The following is a 23,608-nucleotide window of genomic DNA, read 5'->3' on the forward strand; positions in this document are numbered from 1 at the left end:
TAGAGATCTTGTAGTAAATGTTACAGTCTCAACTGTTACTGCTTTACTATTAGTTTTGTGCTGTTTCTGTTTATTTCTATAAAAACTGTCATACCTTTGCTGGTTGTCAGCTGTGCACAGGTAGTTTAGGGTATTAAAAAATGTGTTAGCAGGTGGCAAACAAACATGCTTCCACTAAATATTGATCTGTCACAGGAGTGAATGGTTGATATGATAATTTTGACCCCTTTGATGGCAAGCCTCCTCACCCACTCACTTGGATCTCAGCAGTGGTCAGGAAATCAGGAAATGCAGTGTACACTTTCCTAATTTTTTTAATCCAGACATGGATACCCTATCTCAAGAAGTCTTCCAGTTTCTGCAAGCTGATTTCCAAACAGTCCTGGAATGATCTGCAGCCAGAGGCTGCCTTGAAAGAAGGAAAATAAAGCTAAATTAGTCTAGAAGCTAACACCATGCTCTGGAAAATGGTCAGCAAGGATATTAAGTTTGAGATGGATGCTGTTACAGTGGTGTACAGGAGATTTCGTCTAACCCAAACATCAAGCAACTCTCTTGGACTGCTTTTCTCCACTTCTAAGATATTACCAAAATGAGAAATGTCCTGTCTCAAGGTGCTGCAGAAAAACTAGTCTATGAATTTGTTACTTCTAGGTTTCATTTATTTCATTTCATTTATTTATTTTCACCAGGGAAACCAATATAACAACTCAAAATTTACAAATATACATTTCTGGCATTCAAAAAAAAAACAAAAAAAACAAATCAGTGACCAATATAACCACCTTTCTTTGCGAGGACACTCAAAAGCCTGCCATCCATAGATTCTGTCAGTGTCTTGATCTGTTTACAATCAACATTGCGTGCAGCAGCAACCACAGCCTCCCAGACACTGTTCAGAGAGGTGTACTGTTTTCCCTCCCTGTAGATCTCACATTTGATGAGGGACCACAGGTTCTCTATGGGGTTAAGATCAGGTGAACAAGGAGGCCATGTCATTATTTTTTCTTCTTTTAGACCTTTTCTGGCCATGAGCATTGTCCTGCATGAAAATCATGTTTTTCTTGAACGATGCTGACTTCTTCCTGTACCACTGCTTGAAGAAGGTGTCTTCCAGAAACTGGCAGTAGGACTGGGAGTTGAGCTTAACTCCATTCTCAACCCGAAAAGGTCCCACAAGCTCATCTTTGATGATACCAGCCCATACCAGTACCCCACCTCCACCTTGCTGGCGTCTGAGTCGGAGTGGAGCTCTCTGTCCTGTACTGATCCAGCCACGGGCCCATCCATCTGGCCCATCAAGACTCACTCTCATTTCATCAGTCCATAAAACCTTAGAAAAATCAGTCTTATGATATTTCTTGGCCCAGTCTTGACGTTTTATCTTGTGTGTCTTGTTCAGTGGTGGTCGTTTTTCAGCCTTCCTTACCTTGGCCATGTCCCTGAGTATTGCACACCTTGTGCTTCTTGGCACTCCAGTGATGTTGCAGCTCTGAAATACGGCAAAACTGGTGGCCAATGGCATCTTGGCAGCTTCACGCTTGATTTTCCTCAGTTCATGGACAGTTATTTTGTGTCTTGTTTTTTCAACACGCTTCTTGCGACCCTGTTGACTATTTTGAATGAAACGTCTAATTGTTCGATGATCACGCCTCAAAAGCTTGGCAATTTTAAGAGTGCTGCATCCCTCTGCAAGACATCTCACTATTTTTGACTTTTCAGAGTCTGTCAAATCTCTCTTCTGACCCATTTTGCCAAAGGAATGGAAGTTGCCTAATAATTATGCACACCTGATTTGGGTGTTGATGTCATTAGACCACACCCCTTCTCATTACAGAGATGCACATCACCTGATATGCTTAATTGGTAGTAGGCTTTCAAGCCTGTACCGGTTGGAGTAGAACAACATGCATAAAGAGGATGATGTGATCAAAATACTCATTTGCCTAATAATTCTGCACACACTGTACATATACCGCTTTGTGTTACCAGCTGATTCCACAAGGAAGCACATTAGAGAAATAAAACCAGTTAGAGTTGCTTAATTCGTGGGATATAAGCCTGATATCTCTACAAGCTGTGCCACATGCATACAGGTTAGCTCCACTAACACCAGTGATAGAGTGCATTTTGGGAAATATGTTGTGCCAACCATGTGGAAAAAACAGACAAAAGTTTCATGTTTGTAACATAGCCATTTTCTTATTTATATATATGTATATGTATATATATATACATATATACACACACATTTTTTTATATTGCACGTAGATAGACTCAGTATACATCAAGTAGCTTGATTAGCCCACCGCTAATGTAGCATAGAGCATAAATGCTTTAGGGCTACGAATGGCAACTGTAATTCCCTGTTATTAGGATGTTGAAATAGACTTTATGATTCCATATTTTCCAAAAAGGTTTCTTTAATCACAGTAGTAGCGGTTTCTAATAGAAGAAAGGCAGTCAGAACCTGTAGTTTATGTTTGACAACTGCATCTTGTCACCTGGTCCAGGTAAGCCTGAACTCTCTCTTTAGTTATGCTGCTATTAGCCTCAGCTGCTGGAAGAATGCAAGTGGCTGCCCCTCCTGAGTCCGGTTCTGCTGGTCGCTTCCTTTGCTCTAAAGGAAGTTCTTCCTCCCCACTGTCCCAACGTGTTCGCATGAGAAGTGATTCATTAACTAACATCATCCAAATACACCTACTGAGTTGGTCATTATTAATAGACTAAATTAACGTAGTGACTTGAATAAAACCAAACTGTATTTGACTGGACTTAAACAGAACTTTGTCTTGAGATACTTCTGCTGTGAACTTGGACGATTTAAGGAAACTCAATTACATTATCCTTTGACTGCTTGTCTAAATTTACCGGATTGTCCTTTAGGTTTATCTTCCACTTCAGAAATGCACAATTTGATGAAATTTTCACCAAAAATGGCAATCGTGTCATCACAATGGTTGAAATCATAATTCATGTTTCTTACAGTACACTGTTACAGAGAACAGAAGTCACATCGAGCCACATTTGTCACCCAAATAACAGTGAATGCCACTAACTTCATCTGACTGTCTGCACTGTAATAACAATGAATGTAGAGCAATTAAAGGCAATATTGAGTTTTCCACATCTGTATTGACTGTGAATCTCCTCATGCTTGTTAACACTACCATAGCAGGCTGACTACAGGCCTTTAGCTAATGATAGCTACTTTCACCTTATGAAAAACCTGCATGTGCATATATGGTTATAACTATGATTTAATTCCACACTCATGATTTTGAATGTCTCTCAGGTCATTTTGGCTGCAAGCGTTAGCTACAACCCTTTGGTTTATGTGGCACAGAAACCAAATGCTTCAGAAGCAGCATGCTTGCTGATTTCAGCTTCTTGGCTGGATCTTTCTTTATATTCTCATACGTATGGAGGGGATCTAAGAAAAAAGCTATAATATGAGCATTAACACACCACAGAGACATGCATAGTCATATGTTGGAACTACATGACATATCCCGTAAGGTTCTCCTAAATATATTTGACACACTTCCCAATCACCAATCATGCCCTTCTTTTAACCTGTCACCGTACATTGGTCTTGCATATATGGCTCAGTTGCTCTACACAGCATGACAGGTCACATCATTGGCTGTAGCTGTAATGACCCAGCAGGACTCAAAGGGCAGAAGGAGGACGCAGACCGATGAGACGAAGCAATGCACAGAGAACTTACCTTGCATCATGGTTGCAGATTTTCATCCTACGTTGCCCCTCTGGTACGCGTGTAGGTAGAAAATAGTAAGATCCAGCCGGTCAAAAGATGCCTGGGCAGGGCATAGCTAATTCTGCACAGCTCCCCCCCACCCACCCACCCCCCCCTACGAAGCACGATGTTGATCTCCTCCAGCCCCCGAGGGCCCCAGCTCCCAGACACCCGCAAAGGGAAGCCGGGGTGCGGGGAGAGAGCCGGAAGGCAGCAGAATCAGTGCAGGACGAGAAGAGAGACCAAATGAATATGCTGCGGATCGGGGGGAGGGAGTGTGTGTGTGTGTGTGTGTGAGGGGATGGGGAGGGGGGGGGGTCCTCTCTGCTAGGCCCTAAACGCCTGAGCAGCACCGACACACGCCATTTCTGAGAGGGAGGGATGCTGAGGAAAGGCTGAGAAAGGAGAGAGAGAGGGAGAAAAAAAACGAACTCTTCAGAAAGACATAAAGGCAGAGAGAGGCATAGAATGACTGGGAGAGACAGCAGAGGAGGGAAGGAGGAAGTGGGAGGCTTGATGATGTCACATCTGTGCTGAGCCAATCCCTGCAGCCATGGTCACGTGGCTGCTGTCCTCTAATGGCTTACCATCTCGCCTTGCCTTGAGCAGACAGTCAGCTGCATGCATACTGTACAAGATCTCAGCAAATACATTAAGTATTACAGCATTTTCTCTATAAACTTTGTACACTTGTCCCTGAATATGCAACAGATGGGAAAAGAGTTAAGTGGAACATGTTTGCTGGATGAAGAGCATGCATTTTGATATTCTACAACTAAAATCAGCCCAGGGACAAGAGGAGATGGTAGAAGTAAAAACACATTTTGTTTCTTTAATCTTATAGTATGAGAGAGGAACTTGAACGGCAAAGAGTGCTGAAATATGAAGGAGTGACATGTTAAAGTAGCCCTATGTAACTTTCTGACCTTAAAGGTGCAGTGAGTAACAAAATCAAAGCTCAAAATTGAATAAATCATAAAAACCGTGTTTCTTTTGGTATATAATCACTTTACTAAAATAACTTTTTTTCAATTCTCTTAGAATGAGTCATTTATATTTACTTGCCGTGGGTCTAGCTGCCAAAATTGTGCCACCATTTTTACTACGGTGTCTCTGAATGGACAAACAACTCAGCAGCATTTCATTTCATGGCACCGCATCACATGCCAGCGACTGGATATCAACTCACTGGCTGTTTTTAACATACACTGTGGCTGATTCATCAAGATTGCATGCAGCCATGAGTGTTCGCATGTGTAACCTACTCTGTAGTGGTGGTTATTCATTTTGTGCTAGTTACTTAAAAAAATAACTAGTTACGGTTACCAGTTACTTCATTTAAAAAGTAATCGAGTTACTTTGTTGATCGCTTACACCAAAAAGTAATGTGTTACTGCTAAAAGTAACTTTTTGTTGCTTTTGTAAAAGAGCATTCGTAAAAATTTGCCCATTAATATCCTTGTAACGTAATCAGTGTTGTACGAAAAATAATGCAAAGTCATTTTTCAACACTAATTTATTTAGGGCAGGGCAGCAGAAAATTTGAAAATAAATAAATAAAATAATAAATAAATAAATAGACATAAAAAATAACATGACAGCTGCTCAAAAAATAAATCTATGCTGCATGTTGAGCCCTCTATTGCACTTTCTCCTACTCTTTATATATATTTTTATTCACAAAACCTGCAACTGATGAAATTTGCAAGCATCTTCACAGAAAAATAAGCCCAGCAAACGGATTTCACAACACTGTCCAAGTCGTGCTGCATCACCACTGTAAACAGGAAGAAGCTTACAGCTGCTGGCCGTTATGTATTAATTGAGCTAGTAACGGACAAACTGTAACTGTAACTGAGTTACTTTATTTAAAGAGTGATGCATTAGACTATTAATTACCGACAAAAGTAAAAGCGTTACAATAATGCGTTAGTAGTAACGCATTACTACCCAACACTGGTTGTAATGAAATGCACTTGTAACTGGAGGATGCCACTAGGGAGCACATTAGAGACTAAGGCCAGAAAGAGTTGCTGAATTTGTGGGGCACAAACAAAATGATAAACATGGTGACATTAGAAGAGATTTGTATAAATTTAATTTTGAGATCTAAACAGAAAAAACGAACAGTAGTGTTATCATAGATGGTGCCTAAGGCCCCTAAACCAAGCATGCGTTCAGTCTTAGAAATGTTGTCATTTTTACCACTGTCAACCCTGTGACCCTACATCCAGTAAAATTGGTCCTCACACTGCCCCTACCACTTACTCACATATCACAGCTAGCGTTATGTTCTGAACTTTTTTCCAGCCAAAGGCATCATGTGACAGCTGTGTTTTGCTTGGAGGCATCATGTCTCAAGCCAGCATCTGGATGTCAACACACTGGAGAAGGTGAGGAAAAGAAAGTGAGAGAGTGACAGAGCTAGAGATAACACAAGAGTCAACATCAGACTGACTTTTACTGGCTGGAGAAATCTCAGATAGGAGACAGGATGCAAGACGGATGCTGAATCAGCCATCGTTAGGGGGCACCAAAGTGCAAAAATCAAAACTGAATAAGTTTAGTGGTGCTCCTTAAAAGAAATGTTTTCCGCATGGCTACCCTGGGCTTCCATACCTTAATACAAAGATTTTGTATATTGAGTAATTATTCGATTATCCAGGAATCAGATCAGATTTAAGCACATCTTTAAAGTCTCAAGCAGCTAAGTTAAATTTTTAATTTATTACAATATTCCAATGATATCTGCCACATCAGCAACAGGCTTGTTCTCTTTGACTGTATTCTTTTATGTGCTTTGAATTTTTTTTTTTTTTTTTTTTCAACTGAAAACACCCTAAACGGGCATAACTCCTGCAGGTTAAACTGGGTTAATAACTCTGTTGACTGACAAAGACCCGAATAACTTGAAAATGCTCACAAGCAAAGCAGCATTAAAGCTACAAACAAATTATTCCTGGAAATAAGAAACTGTATAAAGAGAAATGTTGGAGCTTTTGAAAAAGGCTGAACTGAATGTTAGAAACCCAATAAGAGACATTTGGTGGCAAAAAGATTAAATCATGCTAATTGTATCTTGTGGGATTTAGCGGCTGAAGATGAATGTGGAATGTACATAAGAGTTTTGTGTTGGTCAAATATTAGGTAAAAAATACAAAGAGGCAACAGAGAATAATTTGGTCTGCAGATGGATATTAGAGGAACAACAGGGTGGAAAAGGAGTGACTGCAAACGGCTTCAAGGTTGTTGCTATTGTTCAAACTGTGTCCCACTGGAGAGCAACAGCACATCAACCACAGCTCACTGTCAGCTATAATCATTACATGGGTTCACATTGGGAGGGGCACCTTTGTAGCTCAGAAAAAAAGGGGCGGTGGCTCAGGAAAAACATTACTACACAACATGTGCACAAGTGAGAACAGAAGTTTGAGTATTCAGCTGATTTAATGGCTGTGCAAAAGACATTCACAGCAGAGTGACTCAGAGCAAAGACATGCAGGATGAGGCAGTTTAAAGGGCATGTGGGCATGTGTTTGTGTCGTTAGCAGACGCATTTCTGCTGCCGAGGTCATGTAAAAGTAGGAACAACATTTCTAATGGCTGCCTGTGCTGCTTCTATGCCGTACGATATGTCGATGATGAGAGAAAATGATCAAACTCAGATGTATCGTGTAGAAAACCTCATACAGTTTGCTTTACTTCTACAAATATGAGTGTTAGTGTGCAGGTAATTTAATTTAAAAAGAAAAAAGAACATCTCAAGGCCTAAAAACATGAAAAGATTGAGAAAAAACCAACAGCTCAACGTACCATCTTAATCTTTTTCCCTCTACTCAGGTTTATTTGTAGTTGCTGTTGCTACCCTGAGCATCCTGGAGTAAGTGTTAATGAGCTTACCTAACAGGAGGCCACGGGGTGTTCCCGTGTGCTTTCCTCCTTACATAAGATGCCAGGGTTCAGAGGTTATAGCAGCTGGGATTAGAGGGCACAAGGAACGGGATGTTACTCCTGTTAGCACTCCATACGATAGTGTAAACAAGGCCAATTACAAACTGTGAATGCACCTAAGATGGCTGAAATTTAGCCAGTGTGGCGTATTTCCCTACATAGAATAAAAATGGGAAAAAAATACAGACATAAATATGAGAAACCAGAGAGACTATGGGTGTTTGAAATAAATAAAAAAATGTAAGATGTGTCTGTAGATCACTTCCAGGTGGGTTAGTCTCCCACACAGGAGACAAACAGATTATAGCCGGCGCAGTAACACTGTGGCGTGTGATGCCAGCCTTCACAGAGGCCTAACTGCAGGAAGCTGTGACAGGATTACCATCAACTGCAAATCCTTTCAGTCTGTGTGCCTCAACAACGCCACCTACTGACAGAAATGATCAAATCCAGTTTACCAATTGTCATGTAAGGAATCAATTTAGCCACATTATTAATGAAAATTAAAGAAAAAAATTATATATATATATATATATATATATATATATATATATATATATATATATATATATATATATGTGTGTGTGTGTGTGTGTGTGTGTGTGTGTGTGTGTGTGTGTGTGTGTTTCTCATATATAATGATCTCCATGGAGATCAAAAAGCCTTTCTTAAGGAAGGGAAACAGGGAGAAAGGTGGATTGAAAATCGGTGGCAACAGAACTGATGGAGGGTTGAATCCTCCCCATTTCCTGGAGCTTAACATTATTGAAGCAGTGTGGCGTTTTCTGGACAGAAAACAGGATAAAAGGTAGAAACATCACAAGAAGCGCTTCAGAAAGTCCTTCAAAAAGCCCTAAGATTACTTAATCCTTTAATGTCATGTGTATCACATTTGATAAATTTAGTTTCTGAGACCTTTTGCATCACTTTATGGTAAAAAGTTGGCTCAAAACCCTATGATACTTGTTTTGTGCCCCCTGGTGGATATAGTAAATATACAATAATACACTACAATAATTTTGACATTCTGTATCCCACAGTAAATATCTGTAAATATATAAAATTTATTTTTAATTTATTTTTTTTTACATTTTGTTAAGGGCCAAATTAAGACTTCAGATTTGAAGCTGATGACATTCCTGCTATATTTCATCTATGTTTCCACATGTTTCAGTAACTCATTGCACTTATTTCTAATTTTCCTTTTTTTGCAAAGGATTTTTTGTCTTTTTACTGATAAACCTAGTTTAACTTTAACATGTGAAATATATCACCATGTGGTTTTAATTCATTTTAACTGTTCAGTCTCTTGTGAGAATAACAAATTCACTTCATTTGCAGCACATTTTCCCAAACTGAAGCCATAACGTTTTCCTCTCTGGTTGCTCTGCAGCAGAGGCTGTTTGTGTCCTTGTGAGATCGTCGCTGTTCATCCTCTGAGTGTCACGGCAACATGACTCCTCAGGGGTGAGTGCGGCGGTCATGTTGCTGCTGCTGGTGTAACCTTGCCAGAGCTCGGGCCGGCTCTCCTGGTGGTGCTTGGTCAGCCATGACAGATCAAGTATGGTATAGGGAGGTGCTTTGCTGCCATCATCAACACTCACTGATAATATGAACATGTTCAGTGTGTGTCTGGACTGGTCACAGCTCAGTTTCTCTCCTTTAGATGTACAGAACATCCGTTTTGCTCCTATAAATATAAAAGTATTCCCTGAATCAATTTCTTTTATTTATTTTTAATACTTTTTTGAAAATCTAAATTCTGGAACCCGTGGACATCACCAAACACTGTTTTCCTCCTTTGTGACGCACATTTTTTCAGGTTGTTGCCTGTTTGTGGGTGTGTCTGCCCACCCCCTCTCTGACACTCATGGTCAGTCTGTTTGAGATCTGATGACTGACTCAGCTACTGCAGAGTATTCCACTTCTTTGGCTTAAAAGGCTCCTTTGTTGCTTTCACAGTATGGTTTGGGTCCTTGTTCATCTGTACCAATCAGCTTTGCTGAATCTGAGCAGAAAGTAAATCCCTGTAACTTCAGATTTCATCAGTACACACCAGTGACCCAGAGCCGTTGGAAGCAACGGATGTTTTCGCCATATAAATGCCTTCACCATGTTTTCCAGAAGATGTTCTTGAGATCGCAAGCTGTTCCGAGCCTTCTTCATGCTTTCTTCTTCCCACCATTCTGATACAAGTTGATACAGGAAATTCTGTTTCATAACTGAATTGACTTGTTTAGGTGGTTTTTGGTAAAGTCTTATCTGGACTTTATATTCTAAAGGCTGATCAATAATTTGTATTTTGTGGTGAACCCTCTGTATTTGCCCTTGTGAAGTCTTCTCTTTATGGTAGATTTAGATATTGACGCACCTTTCTGGAGAGTGTTCTTGTTGTTGTGAAGGGGTTTTTCATCACTATGGAAACGCACCTGCAAACATTCACCTCTGTTCTCTTCCATGGACGTGCAGATCTTTTTGAGCTCCCAAGATTACCGGTGGGCTCTCTTTCTCCCAGAATGTACCAAACTGTTGTGCCGCTACATATTTAAATGCCTGCTCTAGATTTTGGTAGAGCAAAGTTTTAGTGAAGATCATGAATTAGATTAAAAAATATATGGACATAAACCTGGCCGAGCCTTTTCTAAACCTGGGTTTGGGAACGTAATGGCAAAAATAGTGTTATCCCACTGCTGTTTAAAAAGTTCACAATTTTACTACGTCATTAACTGTCATCTGAACCATTTCTTAATAAATATTGATTCATATTATTATTGTCGAAAGGAAAAGGAAAAAATGCAAAGAAAACATTTTCTCTATCTTTTTTCTTATGTGAACTTTAAAGGATTAAAAAGCTGTAATTCCTGAACTTTTCCTCCAATTTGGATGTGAATGCCCTCAAACATTTTGAGTCCATATTGATTAAATAATCGTACCTTTTAAATGTTTTGACAAAAACTTAAAATAACATAACTTGTGTTAACGCCCAAGTACATATGGACTTGACTGTATAATCAATATTGTTGCAGTGAGCTGGAATGGACTAGAGTATAATTGAATTTGACTGTATATTCAACAGTACTTTGGGGTGTCTGTAATTGTTTCAGGCAGTTTAGAAATCAAAGGAGGTCATTGTCTGCCTTTGTGTAGGTGCTCCCGATGACTGTAAACTTTGTTTTTCTTGCAGATGTTGCAGGTGGTTTTCTGTTTCTTACTGCAGCTGGTTGTCTGGTTTTTCCTGTTAGATTTAGGGTTAGGGGTTAACTGGTGTATCCTTGTCTGTATCCTTGTCTCCTTTTTCTTCTCTTCACTCTCTTTTTCTCTTCTATTTGCTCTCTCCTTTCTTGTGCCCCCACCCCCACTTCAGGCCCAGCATTAATATGTAAATCAGCAATAGACTCATGTGAAAATAAAGACTAATAATTAAAAGGGGTCTTTGGCATCATTCTGCTTGCTATGATGCTAAACAGAACAAGTAAAAAAGAAAAAAGAAAAGAAAAAACTGTAACTGCCTACAATCCACATAGTGGGTATTTCTGTAAGAATAACCAGAAAAATTTCTGTGCCTAAAGAAATGGACAACTCTTCCAGCATGTGGATGAAGATATTCTTCTCAGATGAGATAACAAAATGAACTTTTTGGTCAATGTGTTAAATTATAGAAACTGACTCCAAGAAACTGGCAGCTTTTTATTTTTTAACTGCGTAAAGCACACATTTTTAAACCATGTAAAAGTTGTGTTTACTATGGGGGTGGATACATTTCCAAGTCTTTATCATGATGAAACTGGTTTGAATTAGAAACAACAAAACATTTAAAGAAATCTACTGTTTGATTTTCTAATCTTGCAGATTAAAGTTGGTCAGTTTCTCTGTTTATCTTAAGGGAAAAAAACAGCCTAAGCTTTCTTTCTGTAAAGTTCACAACTACAATATTCTTTTTTCAGTTAGAGCCTGTTTGTTTGAACTCTTGCTGTGGTAGAAGTGGAGGCCCAGCTGGTGGCTGACAGGAGACATGGTTCCCTGCTGCTGTGCCAGCAGGTGGACCTGACCAGAGCCAAGTTCACACCTGAAAGCTCCAACTCACCATCACAGCAGGGCAACGCGGTGAGGAAGAGGGTGTTTTTGCAGGTCCTTCATCTTTAGTTTGCATGGAAGTTGTGAATTTATGTCAAATGTTTGAATAGGAAATGTGAGTCAGGAGCAGGAGGAGGGCTGAAGACGGAGACTTTGTATGCTGAGTCGAGACAAGACAGGCTTTCAATGTGAATCCGTTTTCATTTATTAGGCAATTTCCTGTATAAAACAAATCTTTCAAAGTCACAGAAAGTAATAATTTTAGGAATAATCAACCACTTGATGCCTGTTGTCTAAAATTTGCAACAAACCTCTTCTGGCCTCTTAGTTTATTTTCTTTCTCTTTTTCAAAGTGATTTATTTTTTCTATTTTCTTTCACTGTTATGTACAAATTTATTTTTAGATTATTTATTTTTATTGTTTTTCATTTATTTCATATTTCATTGCATTTTCTTTCATGCCAGATGTTTTCTTTTTGTCTTTTTTTATTATTTAATTTTTTTTTACAGATTTCTATTTAATCTTTTATATAATTGGGAATAAATCCAGGCATTAAGGGGTTAAGAAATCTTCAAATGTATATATCTTTATTTTCATAAATGCATTTTAAGATGGTTAAAATACAGGATAAAACTTAGTTACAAACTAATTAATCCAGAATAATCTTGCTTTAACCTCTGAAATAATCAAGGAACAGTGCTCAGAGCTGAGATACATAAAAGATAAATTCCTAAACTAATAAAGAGAAATTTAACTAATTGTACTTTGCAAACTCTACACAGAAAGGTCACAAAAAAGGTTAAATCAGGAGGTAATATGATGGCAAGTGGAAGCATTTCACTCTGTTAATCTGATTCTTAAAAAGAAAACTAAAGAACAAAGAGAAAGCAGCATATGTTGCTCTAAATGTGTTTTTCCTGAGTCTGTGTCCTCCCTTTACTTTTATTTATTTGTTTTCATTGGTTCTAGTGTGTGATGGTCCATCTCAGATGCCTTCAAGCCCAGAAAAGCTGATGCTGCTTCCAGACAAGATCCACATGTGACTTCTTATTCACACAGTAAATTTTAAAGTGATATTCGTGAATGGAGCTGTGTTGTAGTGCTTGGCAAAAGTTTCCTGCAATAATTCCTCATTCATGTGGTTCTATATGGTGTTGAAAAATTACATTTCCTAATGTAGCACTGTCTGAGACTTAAAGCTAGATGCCTCTGCGTTTTCAGTCTAGTCTGTTTTCCAGTTGAACACCGGGGTACTTGTATTCCTTCACAACCTCCACCTCTTTTCCTGTGATGTAAACAGTGTTTTTTTTTTCTTCTTTTTCTTTACACTTGTTCCTTCTGAAGTCAAACATCATCTTTTTTGTTTTGTTTGTATTCAAGATGAGCTGATTGTTTCTGTGCCACCTCAAAAACTTACTGTACTCAGCTTCTTGTCCATCACCGATACTCCCTAGAACTCTAGAGTAATCAGAGTATTTCTGCAGATGACAGGACTCAGAGTTGTGTTGGAAGTCTGAGGTGTACAGTGTGAAGAGAAATTGTGAGAGTACAGTCCCTTGAGGTGCTCCAGCGCTGCTGACCAACATCTTAGACGCACAACCTTTAAGTTTCACAAACTGGTCTGTTTGTTAGGTAGTTATAAATACAGGTGGTGGTGGAGATGTCCACCTGGAATTTATGCTTTATGCATAACAAAGCAACTGAATTGTATTAAAAGCACTTGAGAAATCAAAGAACATGATCCTCAAAGTGCTGCCTGATTGGTCCACATGAAAGTAGACTCTCTGAAGCAGGTTGATGGTGGCGTCTTCAACCCCAAGAACATTATGATAAACAAACTGTAATGGGTCCGGAAAGGTGTTCACGTGCTCATTGACTGAGTCAAAAACAGCCTGTCAAGGAATTTCAGGATGTGAGATGTTGGGGCAACTGGTCTGTAGTACTGTGGTTCAGATGGTTGGGTTTTTTAGGTACTGGAACAAGGCAGGATGTTTTCCACAGCACAGGAACTCTTTTCTGACTCAGGCTGGTGTTGAAAAGATGCTGAAGAATCCAACATAGTTGTTCTGAGTAGGTTTTCAGAACCCTGGAGCTGACACCATCTGGTCCTACAGCCTTTTCTGGTTCAGGTTCTCCAGTTGTTTCTTCACCTACAGGAGACAGACGGGCTAGAGGTGGAGGCAGAGGAGGTCACATTATGTTCTGAAATGGAGGGAGATGAGGCTGTTTTCAATTCCTCCATGTGTCAACTTGCTGCAGACTTCTGCAAAAATGGATGATTATATTTTCCCACATATCAACAAACATTCTTATCAGAATTAGCAGCGGATTGCTTGATTTTATTTATTTTTGATTAAGTTAGAATATCTTCAGTTATAGTCAATTTGTATCTAACATGAAACAAGACAGCCTCAATTGACATTTTAAATGCCTCTAACAGTATCAGCACAAATAAAACATTGTTCAATGTGAGATCCTTATTTGAACTTCCCTTGAAGTCACAGAGTCTCTCTGCACTCAACAAATCCTCCTTTTATAAGCAACTGTGAACATAAAAGTCTTCGCCTTAAGGACCGCCAACTGCTCAGAGGAACTATAGATGAATGGAAACAAAATCTGATGCTGCTGTAGTTATTTTTGTGAACCTTTTTAAAAAAATTACACTAAGAAACAAGTCTTTCAGCCTTTCATGAACAGAGAAACACATATGTCTTTATGAGACAAAAATGTCTCACTCCTTTGCCTCCAGCACCTGTTTTTTATGGAGAGGATGACAAAGAGACATTAAGCCTTTATAGAAGATGAGCGGCGGTGTCATGACCATGTCCTAAAGTCACAGGCTTTTTTTGACACCAGCTGAGCCAGTGGACTGCACAATGTAATACCACATAACTCTTTGATGAAATGATCCAAAATGAAGAATCAACTCTAGTGTTCCTTCTTAATATCCACCAGTAGGTGGCACAACAGCTCCACTGACACACATTAATAGTAAGCCATCAAGTTGGAATTGCACTACAATGACCAAAGAGCACTTTAATAGCTCTACATTTTGCTCTAATAGGTTAAAAAAAAAACTTCTCCAAATGTGCTCAAAGCTGAATTTATGCATACTGTAACCTGATCCATCGGGATGCATGATGTTAAGCATCATGACGGAGTCCACATGCCAATGAGAGCTGTGGCAGCTTGACAGGCAGCCGTGGTGCTGAGGATCAGGAGGTGGCAGTGTTATACACCGGTGAATCAACCAATTGTCTCTGGGCAGAAAAGGCTCAGTACTGAGAAATGCCAAGGAAAGAAAAGGAGGAAAGAGGATGATGTAATCCTTTAAAGGGACATTTACAAAAAAAAGTAAATATGGCACTGAACATGGCTTTGAGAAAACTGAAGTCACCACAAGACGTAAAGATGCTTGAATAAAAGTTTAGAAAAAATTTAAAATTGTCACACTGTCACGCTTGAAATTATGAACATTATAAAGATCTTCAAATTTTTAAACCATTTGAGACCAAAATGTAGCGGCAATCTGATTGAGCTAGATAAATTTAGCAAAAGGGGGGGAAAGAATTGAAAGAACAGGTTTTTTTAGTTTTCCCATGACCTGCTGCTTATAATAAAAGACTGACTCTTTTCAGGTGTCTAATTATAAAGGTGAAGACAAGAAATGGCCAGAAATACTGATATCAATAAAACACTACATGATGATCCCCTGTTTCAACAGTTTGTAATATTATTGAGTTTCACTGTCATAACACTTTAAGGAAGCTTCGGGGACGTGGAGATAAAAAGAAGGTTTATGAGAGGAGTCTGTAGATGTTGATGAAAACTGTACCAATAAAATAAAGTCTGAAATGTAAAGCCCTTCAGGCTGATCTGGGGTGGTGGTTTGAGTCTGTACCCTCTGAAATACAAGAGTGACACTGTATTGAAAAATGATACAAGAAGGCAAAAGATTTCACAGATCAATAGCTTCTCTTGGTTAATGTTGGATAAACAGAGAAGGCAAAAGACATCAAGACAAGGCTCATAAGAAAAAAAAAACTATATGCCTGTTGTAGAGCATGGTGGAGGTTCAATCATCATATGTGGCTGCACTGGTGACTTTGGTGTTGGAGACATTGAATCTGTTACAGGATACGGACAGAAAATCAGTAGAGTTTGTCAGAGCGCACGTCAGAAAACTTTAAGGTGAATAATCTTAGAGTTTTTTCAAGAGTCTGACAACTGTAAGCACACTTCCAGCTGGACCACCCAGAAATGAGTCTTCAGTTTTCTCATTTTAATTCTCCCCTAGACCACCTCAGCACCACCTGTGCTAAACTTTTACTAGAACTTGATCATTTCATAGACCATATATGTAACACATCCATTTATTTATATTGTTTATAGTTGGCTTACATCATACCGATGTCAATTTGGTTGTGGTTCTTATCCTACAGGGGATAGCAAATACAGAAAAACTGTATAGTATTATTTAAAATACTAACAGAAAACATCAGCAGGCAGGGAGTAAATGCAGCAGCAAGCATGGACATGATGTGAACTTTAGTCAGAATAGAGCGAGAATATGAAGGATGGCCTGTTGGCAAATGCAGAAGTAAATATATATATATATATATATATATATAATCACTACTGGCGCAAATTTGAAAAAATTTGCATTATGATCTTACATTATATGCATTATGTACAACATGTTAAATTGAATAATGACAATTATTTTAAATAGAATGAGTAACATATGTGCATCAAAAGTAGACATGGATTATGTTCTCCCAGCGTCTGCTATTTTCCAGACTATAAGTCGCTCTGGAGTATGTCGAATCAGTCATAAAATGACAAGTCGCACTATAAATTGCATTTATTTAAAAATTTGATCTAAATAAAAAAAATTTAGAACAAACATTTAATCTGTAAAGGCAAGTTATTCAACTACACAATAGCACACAGAACTACAGGTGGAATGTGCTGAATAAGTTAATGTAACACCAACTTAAGTCGCAGGACCAGCCAAACTTTGAAAAGAGTATGTCGAAAAATACAGTATGTAGAATGACCGATATCCAATATTTAATTTTGAAGCCGATATTGGCTGATACAGATATCTTGGCAACATGAGAGCTTCAGGCTCAAGTCACGAGAACGAGGCAACTGGCTGAGAGACCCATGAGGACCACCAGCTGGGAGAGTCCAGAGTGTACTTTAAAACAGATTATACTGAAGTTTTGCGACATTTACTATTAAGTTTATTAATTATTTCACAGTTATTACATACAGAAATATGGTTATAGAGCAAAGATCCTCAAAATCTTATGTTTCTATGTGTCTCTTAACTCACTGTTTGCTGACAAAGAGATTGGTTTGTTGTACAACGCTGTGATTTTTAAGCAGTAAAAAGAATAATAAATCTAGCTTCTTTCAGGAAAACTGTATAAAGAGCTAAAAATGAAGATGTTTCACTTGTTTTTGTTATGAACTGAAGATTTCCATTTGGGAATTATTTTTTAGTTCAACTTATTTCTGTGTTTTATCATTATTTGAATTGTTTAATGTATTTTGAATATTCATATTTGGGACAGGCACTCATGTGGACTCCTGTTGCAACTTTAATCATAACTAATAATTGCCACTTTCTTACATTATGTGAGCAAAATATTCCTTTAGAGAAAACATCTAATTATATATTATGCATTATTATTTGTAAAAAAAAAAAACTGAGACTTTAATTTTGGAGGGTTGTGTAGTCTGTTATGAACCTTATCAAGTACCCGACCTGCCTTGTTTGCATATGACTTCTGCTCCAACGCCTTAGGCTAAACAGAAACACCATCCATTAAAAGGAGTGGTTAACCAGCTCTCTCCCAAATTACAGTGACTCCGGGTTCCCATTTTACTGATGTAGCGGTTGTGTGGCTCCCGTCTCATGTTACTCACTGTTCTGCTGAAACTCACTCACGCAGGCAATCCTTCCCTTGTAAAAAGTGAGCAAGACATTTTTTTGGCAACAAATTGAATCTGCAACAGGGTCTTCAGAGATTATCCTATTAGTCTACAAAAAGTCAAGTTTCATCTGTAAAATATTACACTTAAATATACCGATCTGAGAAAAGTGATGTTTCTCAGGCTCTGCAGCTGAGGTTTAACCACATCCTTTTGACAAATGAAGGTGGAACATTTGACCACTTTGGCCAAGAGGCTGTTGCACAAGAGCATTTCCTGGGGATGTCTGACTGCCAGACAGGTCATTGCTCTCGCTCTTGCAGCCGATTGTTACTGGCGGCCATGGTGAGGCATCCAGATAACACCCTGGTTATAGAGTTGACCCTGCTTTTAACCTGCTGGTATGCCTCCTGTCTTCGCCCAGCTCCATCTTCCTCAGTCCAGACTGATCCAGAGAACATTAGTTCAGCACCTCACACTCAGACTCCCCCACAGTAGCCTCCTCAGAGACATTTTCCCTCTTTTAATGCTGATCTTTGACCATTTAGGCTAAAGATAAGTTAACCTCTGCCACCGTGCTGTGAAGCTCCTGACATGTTGTGATTTTGATGTATATGTGCAGTTTCTGAACCTGAAGTAGTAGGAGTTAGTTTCTATTTTTTATTTTTTTATTTTTTCCCCCTTTATTGAAAGGTCATAAAGATTTAGAGTTAAAGAGCTTGGTGTGAATGGCTGCTCAACTGTTTCCTTCCCCCCTTTCTCCCACCCTTTGCCAACACCAGTGAAGGGATTTTCCTTCCCACCATCTCTGGCTGGAACACTATTTCCGGATTGTGTTGTTCATTTGCTTTAGTTTGCAGAGCACCCAGGAATGAGAGGCCATGGAAAACTGAGAGTGGCAATGTGGCTAAAGCGGTAGGGAAGACAGAGAAAGGAAGGGAGGTGTGTGTTCTAGATAGAGGGCAAGACAGAGCTGAATTTTCAGAGACAGGCCTGCAAGCAACAGCCTTATAAAAATAGCACATGGAAGAATCTCTCTGGGTAACATAAATTTGCACATGATGAGTGTAATCAAACCGAGAAGGGTTAGACATGCAACATAAACTCTTTGTGCTGCTAAGGATTCCTCTGTCACAAATGGGTGTTTGCCTCCCAGCCTGCCTGGTTGCCGGTCTCTTTTGTTTATCTGACTGTCTCTGCTTCACACTGAACATCCTATTGCACTACGACATCCCTGCAGTCAGAGCCAAGGCACAGGCTGTATTTGACCTGATTACCTTTTGACATTTAAAGTGACAATGAAAGGAAACCCACTACCGGGCATTATTGATAAAGTGATCATATGGGCTAAAAGGCCTTAGACCTTCGAGCAGAACACTTGATTGTCACGTGTAGCGGGCGGAGGTGAGGACCCAAATGCAGGCAGTCAAGGCAGGAGGCAGAACTGTGCTGGTAACAAGGCTTTATTTTCGATACACCGGACAGGGAACCACACACGACAAGGGAATGAACCACATGTAAGGATCTGACAAGAGCAAACTGAAAACCATGGGGTATATATGCGCAGGAGGAGTAACAAGGAACAGGTGAAGTGAATGAGTAATTAGACCAGGTGAACTAATGAGCCAGAAACAGGAACCACAGGAACACAAGAGGGAAAACCAAACATGACAAAACTGAAAACCTAAAGCATGAACACAACAAACTGAACATGACAAAACCCAAGAACCACAAATCAAGAGCAAGACCGAACCAAACACCACAAAAACCGAAATCCCAAACCATGATCAAACACACACCAAAACCCAGAGACCATGACACTTGATGACCAAATAGGATTGAATCCATTTATAGTGCTCATCTTTGTCTGCCATGAACATTTTTCTAATATTCTAGCTCGTCCATTATGTTATTAATATTGCCAAATAAGATGAGCAGAAACACAAACAAATCAGTGGATATTTAATTATTAATTCAAGAGTTTACAAATGAGGAGATTCTAAATGTAAGATTATACAATCCTTCCTGCCAACTGTTTGGCCCACTGCTCACATCCAATAGTGTTAGCAAGTGAGAAACTCGGCTTATAAAGTGTCAATTTTAACAGTACTTCTAATTTAACCACATATATTAAGTATTTATTTATGTTAAAAAGGGCAACGATGAGCAGCAGAATATTCTGGTCTCAAATCTTGGGTATAATTGACATGTATGCAGGCCCAGTTTCAAATTCCTAATGTTTTCAAGAACAAATTGACAATTTTACATGTGAGGGGTTTAGAGTACTTGTGACAAGGAACACTAATCAGCCTGTGGAAAATAGTTGTATAATATTTTCTGAAGGGGCTTTCCAAAGTTCAAAACAAGACTATAGTGTTATTGTATAGTTATCCCAGAAGCTCTGTGAAGCTGTGTAAGGCTTTAAGCTAACATGCTAATAATGGTGGCATGCTAATGTTTAATGTAGAGCTTGTTTATTTCTGATGTGAAGTTGGTCTTCTTAAAATGGGAGTCTATGGGGATTGATTCTGTTTGGAGGCCGCCCCTAGCGGATGAGAGGTGAACTGCAATTTTTTTGCACTTCTCATGAGCACACAAAATCAGCCTGTGGCAAAACGGCAGTTGGCAATCATGGTACTTAATTAATGAGTCAATAATTAATTGATTAGTGTTTGTGGTGCTTTAACTAATGTCATGATGCTAACAGTGGTAGAATACAAATGTTGAATGAATGTAGCTTACTGCTTTGCATCACAACCGTTTCAGTGTTTTGGCAATATTAGTTATAAAAGTGAACTTATAAAACAATATTATTGCCATGGTAAACTAACTTTTGTTACAGTATTTCTGAATTACTTTGAAAAGTAGACGAGTTTCTCACTTGCTAACAATATTAGAAGTGAACAGTGGGCAAAACAGTTGGCAATCATTGTTAAAACTTACTTAATAAATGTAGATTTTCCTAATTTGTAATCAATAATTAAATAAGCATTGATTTGTTTGTTTCTGCTCTTATTGTTTGGCAATAAACATAATATAATAATATGAGAACTACTGGGATGAATATTCTAAACATGTTCATGGTAAGCTATACTTTTCAATAATCCATGATAATGGATACTGATTAAAACAACAAGGTCTAAGCTTCAAATGCAATAAGTAAAAGCCAGATTAAGCTAATTGTCAGATTTAGAAGTGATTGCATGGACTGTTGCGCCTCACTAATGATGTCTCAGTGTTTCCATAAAAAGAAAATCTGCATGCAGGTGAATCCTCAGATGACCCAAATGTTTATGTTCTCTGCGTAGTTTGAGACATTTAGTATTATGACATGTAATCAGAGTCTTCTTTTGTATTTTGAGCACTGCAGAGATATTGCCACTTTTAGGATTCATAGGACCTCAGCCTGCTATTTCACTGGCATGAATCCATAACCTTGTTCTGGTCTTGGCAAATAACTGTGATCCTATTGGAATTTTGAAAGATTATCATGTATCCTTTTAGTTGATTGGTAAATTTAATTTTCAAAAGATCCCTGTTTAGAAGCTTGGCTCTGCCAAACATACTAGGCTAAACACAACTTTCTGCACCCAGGTTGCATACGTACCTCTGTGATAATAAAACCCTGTCTACAAATTAATAACAAGAGGCAACTTTCCTACCATATAATCGGTGCAGCCCTTGTTACATCTCAGAGCAATAGCTTTAGCTGAACTAAAAACTGTCTGGGAGCACCAGCATCACTGTACTCCTTGATGACAAACCTTGAAACAAAACAAAATAGAAAATACATATGCAGGGGTGCCTAGAAAATTTTGATGGGGGGGGGCTGGGAAAAGGAATGCATATGTGAATGAGACCTAACTAGAAGAGGGGGTATTGATTTTAGGAAAATAATGATTTGATTATAACAACTACACTAGTAATGTGATGTAAAAAGTAAACAAAAACTTAAATATCATATTTTCTTATCAGTAATTGTTTATTTATGATGATCCTGCATTGTATGGCGTTAATTGTCATGGTCTGTGTGTTTTTGGTTTAAGGCAGTTGGTGTTATGATGCTGTATAAATGCTGTATAAATATATTATCAAGAAATGGATATGTTGATGTAGAAATAGCAAAGAAGTGTTATTATTTCATGCTGCCTTCACATGCACATGGCCTTTCAAGGTTTAGTTTATACTGAATATTTGTTGGCACATGTCTATTCTTGGGGTGTCATCTGTGGGCCAGTCTGATTTTAGGGAAGGGCCATGGTCCCCCATGTTACCCCTCTGGCCCCTCCCTTGTATATGAGGTAGTTGAGTCATATCTTTGCAGGTTATAAACTACAGTATTAGAAAGTAAAGAATTTACATGCTAAATGAAAAGTCAGAGATATTTTACTAGGCTTGCTATCAGGTTATAAATTCTTTTATTAAATTGCATCTAATTCAATACGATAAGTTAGAATTTGCTTTTTAATTAAACTGCTCAAGCAAGGTAATCTTAAATTCCCTAGATACAGCATTTCTCTAACATTTAATATTATTTTATTAAAACTCCAAACCAGTGGTTCCCAAACTGGGGGGTGGGCCCCCTAGGTGGGGCCCTGAGTAATGAGAGGTTGGGCGCAGTCATTCTAAATAAAGCTTATAGTTTTTGCAGTTTTTGAAGTAGTTTACAGAGTTTCCTGGTTTAAAACACCTCACATTATAGCAAAGGAATTGATAATTCCTTCTGCCATTGATGTAAGGGGATAATGCCCGACATTATTCGCTTTGCGTCGGACGGTTCACGCATCCGCGTCGTCCATTAAGTTATGATAATGGCCACCTTGGAGGGCATTATCCCACTTATACCATGGTCCATTAAGAAAGAAAAATATATTAAATAAATTATTAATGCGTTAATATTGTTTTTTTTACTGGTAAAATCGTAAGTTTTTCACAAGAAGCGGCTGAGTGGACTACTTCATTGTGGCGCATTGCCAAGGTTGCTCTGACACAAAACCTGCAGCTCAGTCGGCCGCAGACGTGACACAATCATTTCAGAGGGTGGGTTCAGCTCTTACAGTTTGTCTGTGTCCAGAGGATGATGCGACATTTTGTTTCAAACAGTCAAAGTCCACAGATTGTTTCCTACATCATTAAATAAGCCTGCAGGCTGCTTTCACAGCGACGCCCCGTCACAGACATGATCGGCGTGTTTCCAGCGCCGACTCTTAACCGGCTCTAACACAGAACCTGCAGCTCGGTCGGCCGCAGCTGTTGTATTAGACCTGATCAGTGGAGGGAAGGCAGATGATTGCTTAACGTTATGTTACGTGACACAAAGTGTCATTTCAGCGGGTGGGTGCAGCTCTTACAGCTTGTGTGTGTCCAGAGGATGATGCGACATTTCGTTTCAGACAGTCAAAGTCCACAGATAGTTTCCTACATGTTCAATAAGCCTGCAGGCTGCTCTGATCTGGCGCGTCTGCAGCCCAGCGTCTGAGTTTTCTGTTGCCACAGTTACCAACTACCGTTTAGTCAGCGCAATAATTTACAGCAATAAGGCTGTTTGGCCGGAACTTCTTTTATAGGTGTCCATTATCACTTTTTAACCGACACCCTCCAGCCAATCAGAATCGAGTATTCACCCAGACCATGGTATAAATGGCTTTAACCATACCTAGTTATCAAAATACCAGCTAATAAACTAAAAGCTATTTTGTGGCACATTTCTTCTTACATTTCTTTGTAATCATTGGAGTGTATGTAGTAGTGGGATCAGGGACGGGGGGCCTTCATATTATTATGAATTATATGTTGATAAAAAGGGAGTCCTGCAGAAGAAGTTTGGGAACAGCTGCAGTAAACCTTGAAAAACCTTCTTTAGCACTATTCTATTTGAT

The 23,608-nt window shown here is 38.9% G+C and overlaps 1 protein-coding gene across 3 annotated transcripts in view; it reads right to left on the minus strand.

The window, feature by feature from the left end:
- The window catches only part of LOC121644965 (SH3-containing GRB2-like protein 3-interacting protein 1), a 40,546-nt gene extending 36,706 nt beyond the window's left edge, over positions 1–3,840 (minus strand). For all 3 annotated transcript variants that reach the window (XM_041993230.1, XM_041993231.1, XM_041993229.1), the window contains exon 1: positions 3,731–3,840. In XM_041993230.1, the coding sequence (XP_041849164.1) occupies positions 3,731–3,740 (10 nt within the window). In that variant the 5' untranslated portion in view covers positions 3,741–3,840. The remainder of the gene's footprint in view (positions 1–3,730) is intronic.
- Between the last annotated feature and the right edge of the window lie 19,768 nt (positions 3,841–23,608).

Source organism: Melanotaenia boesemani, chromosome 8 (genome assembly GCF_017639745.1).
Source record: "Melanotaenia boesemani isolate fMelBoe1 chromosome 8, fMelBoe1.pri, whole genome shotgun sequence".
Taxonomy (NCBI): Eukaryota; Metazoa; Chordata; class Actinopteri; order Atheriniformes; family Melanotaeniidae; genus Melanotaenia; species Melanotaenia boesemani.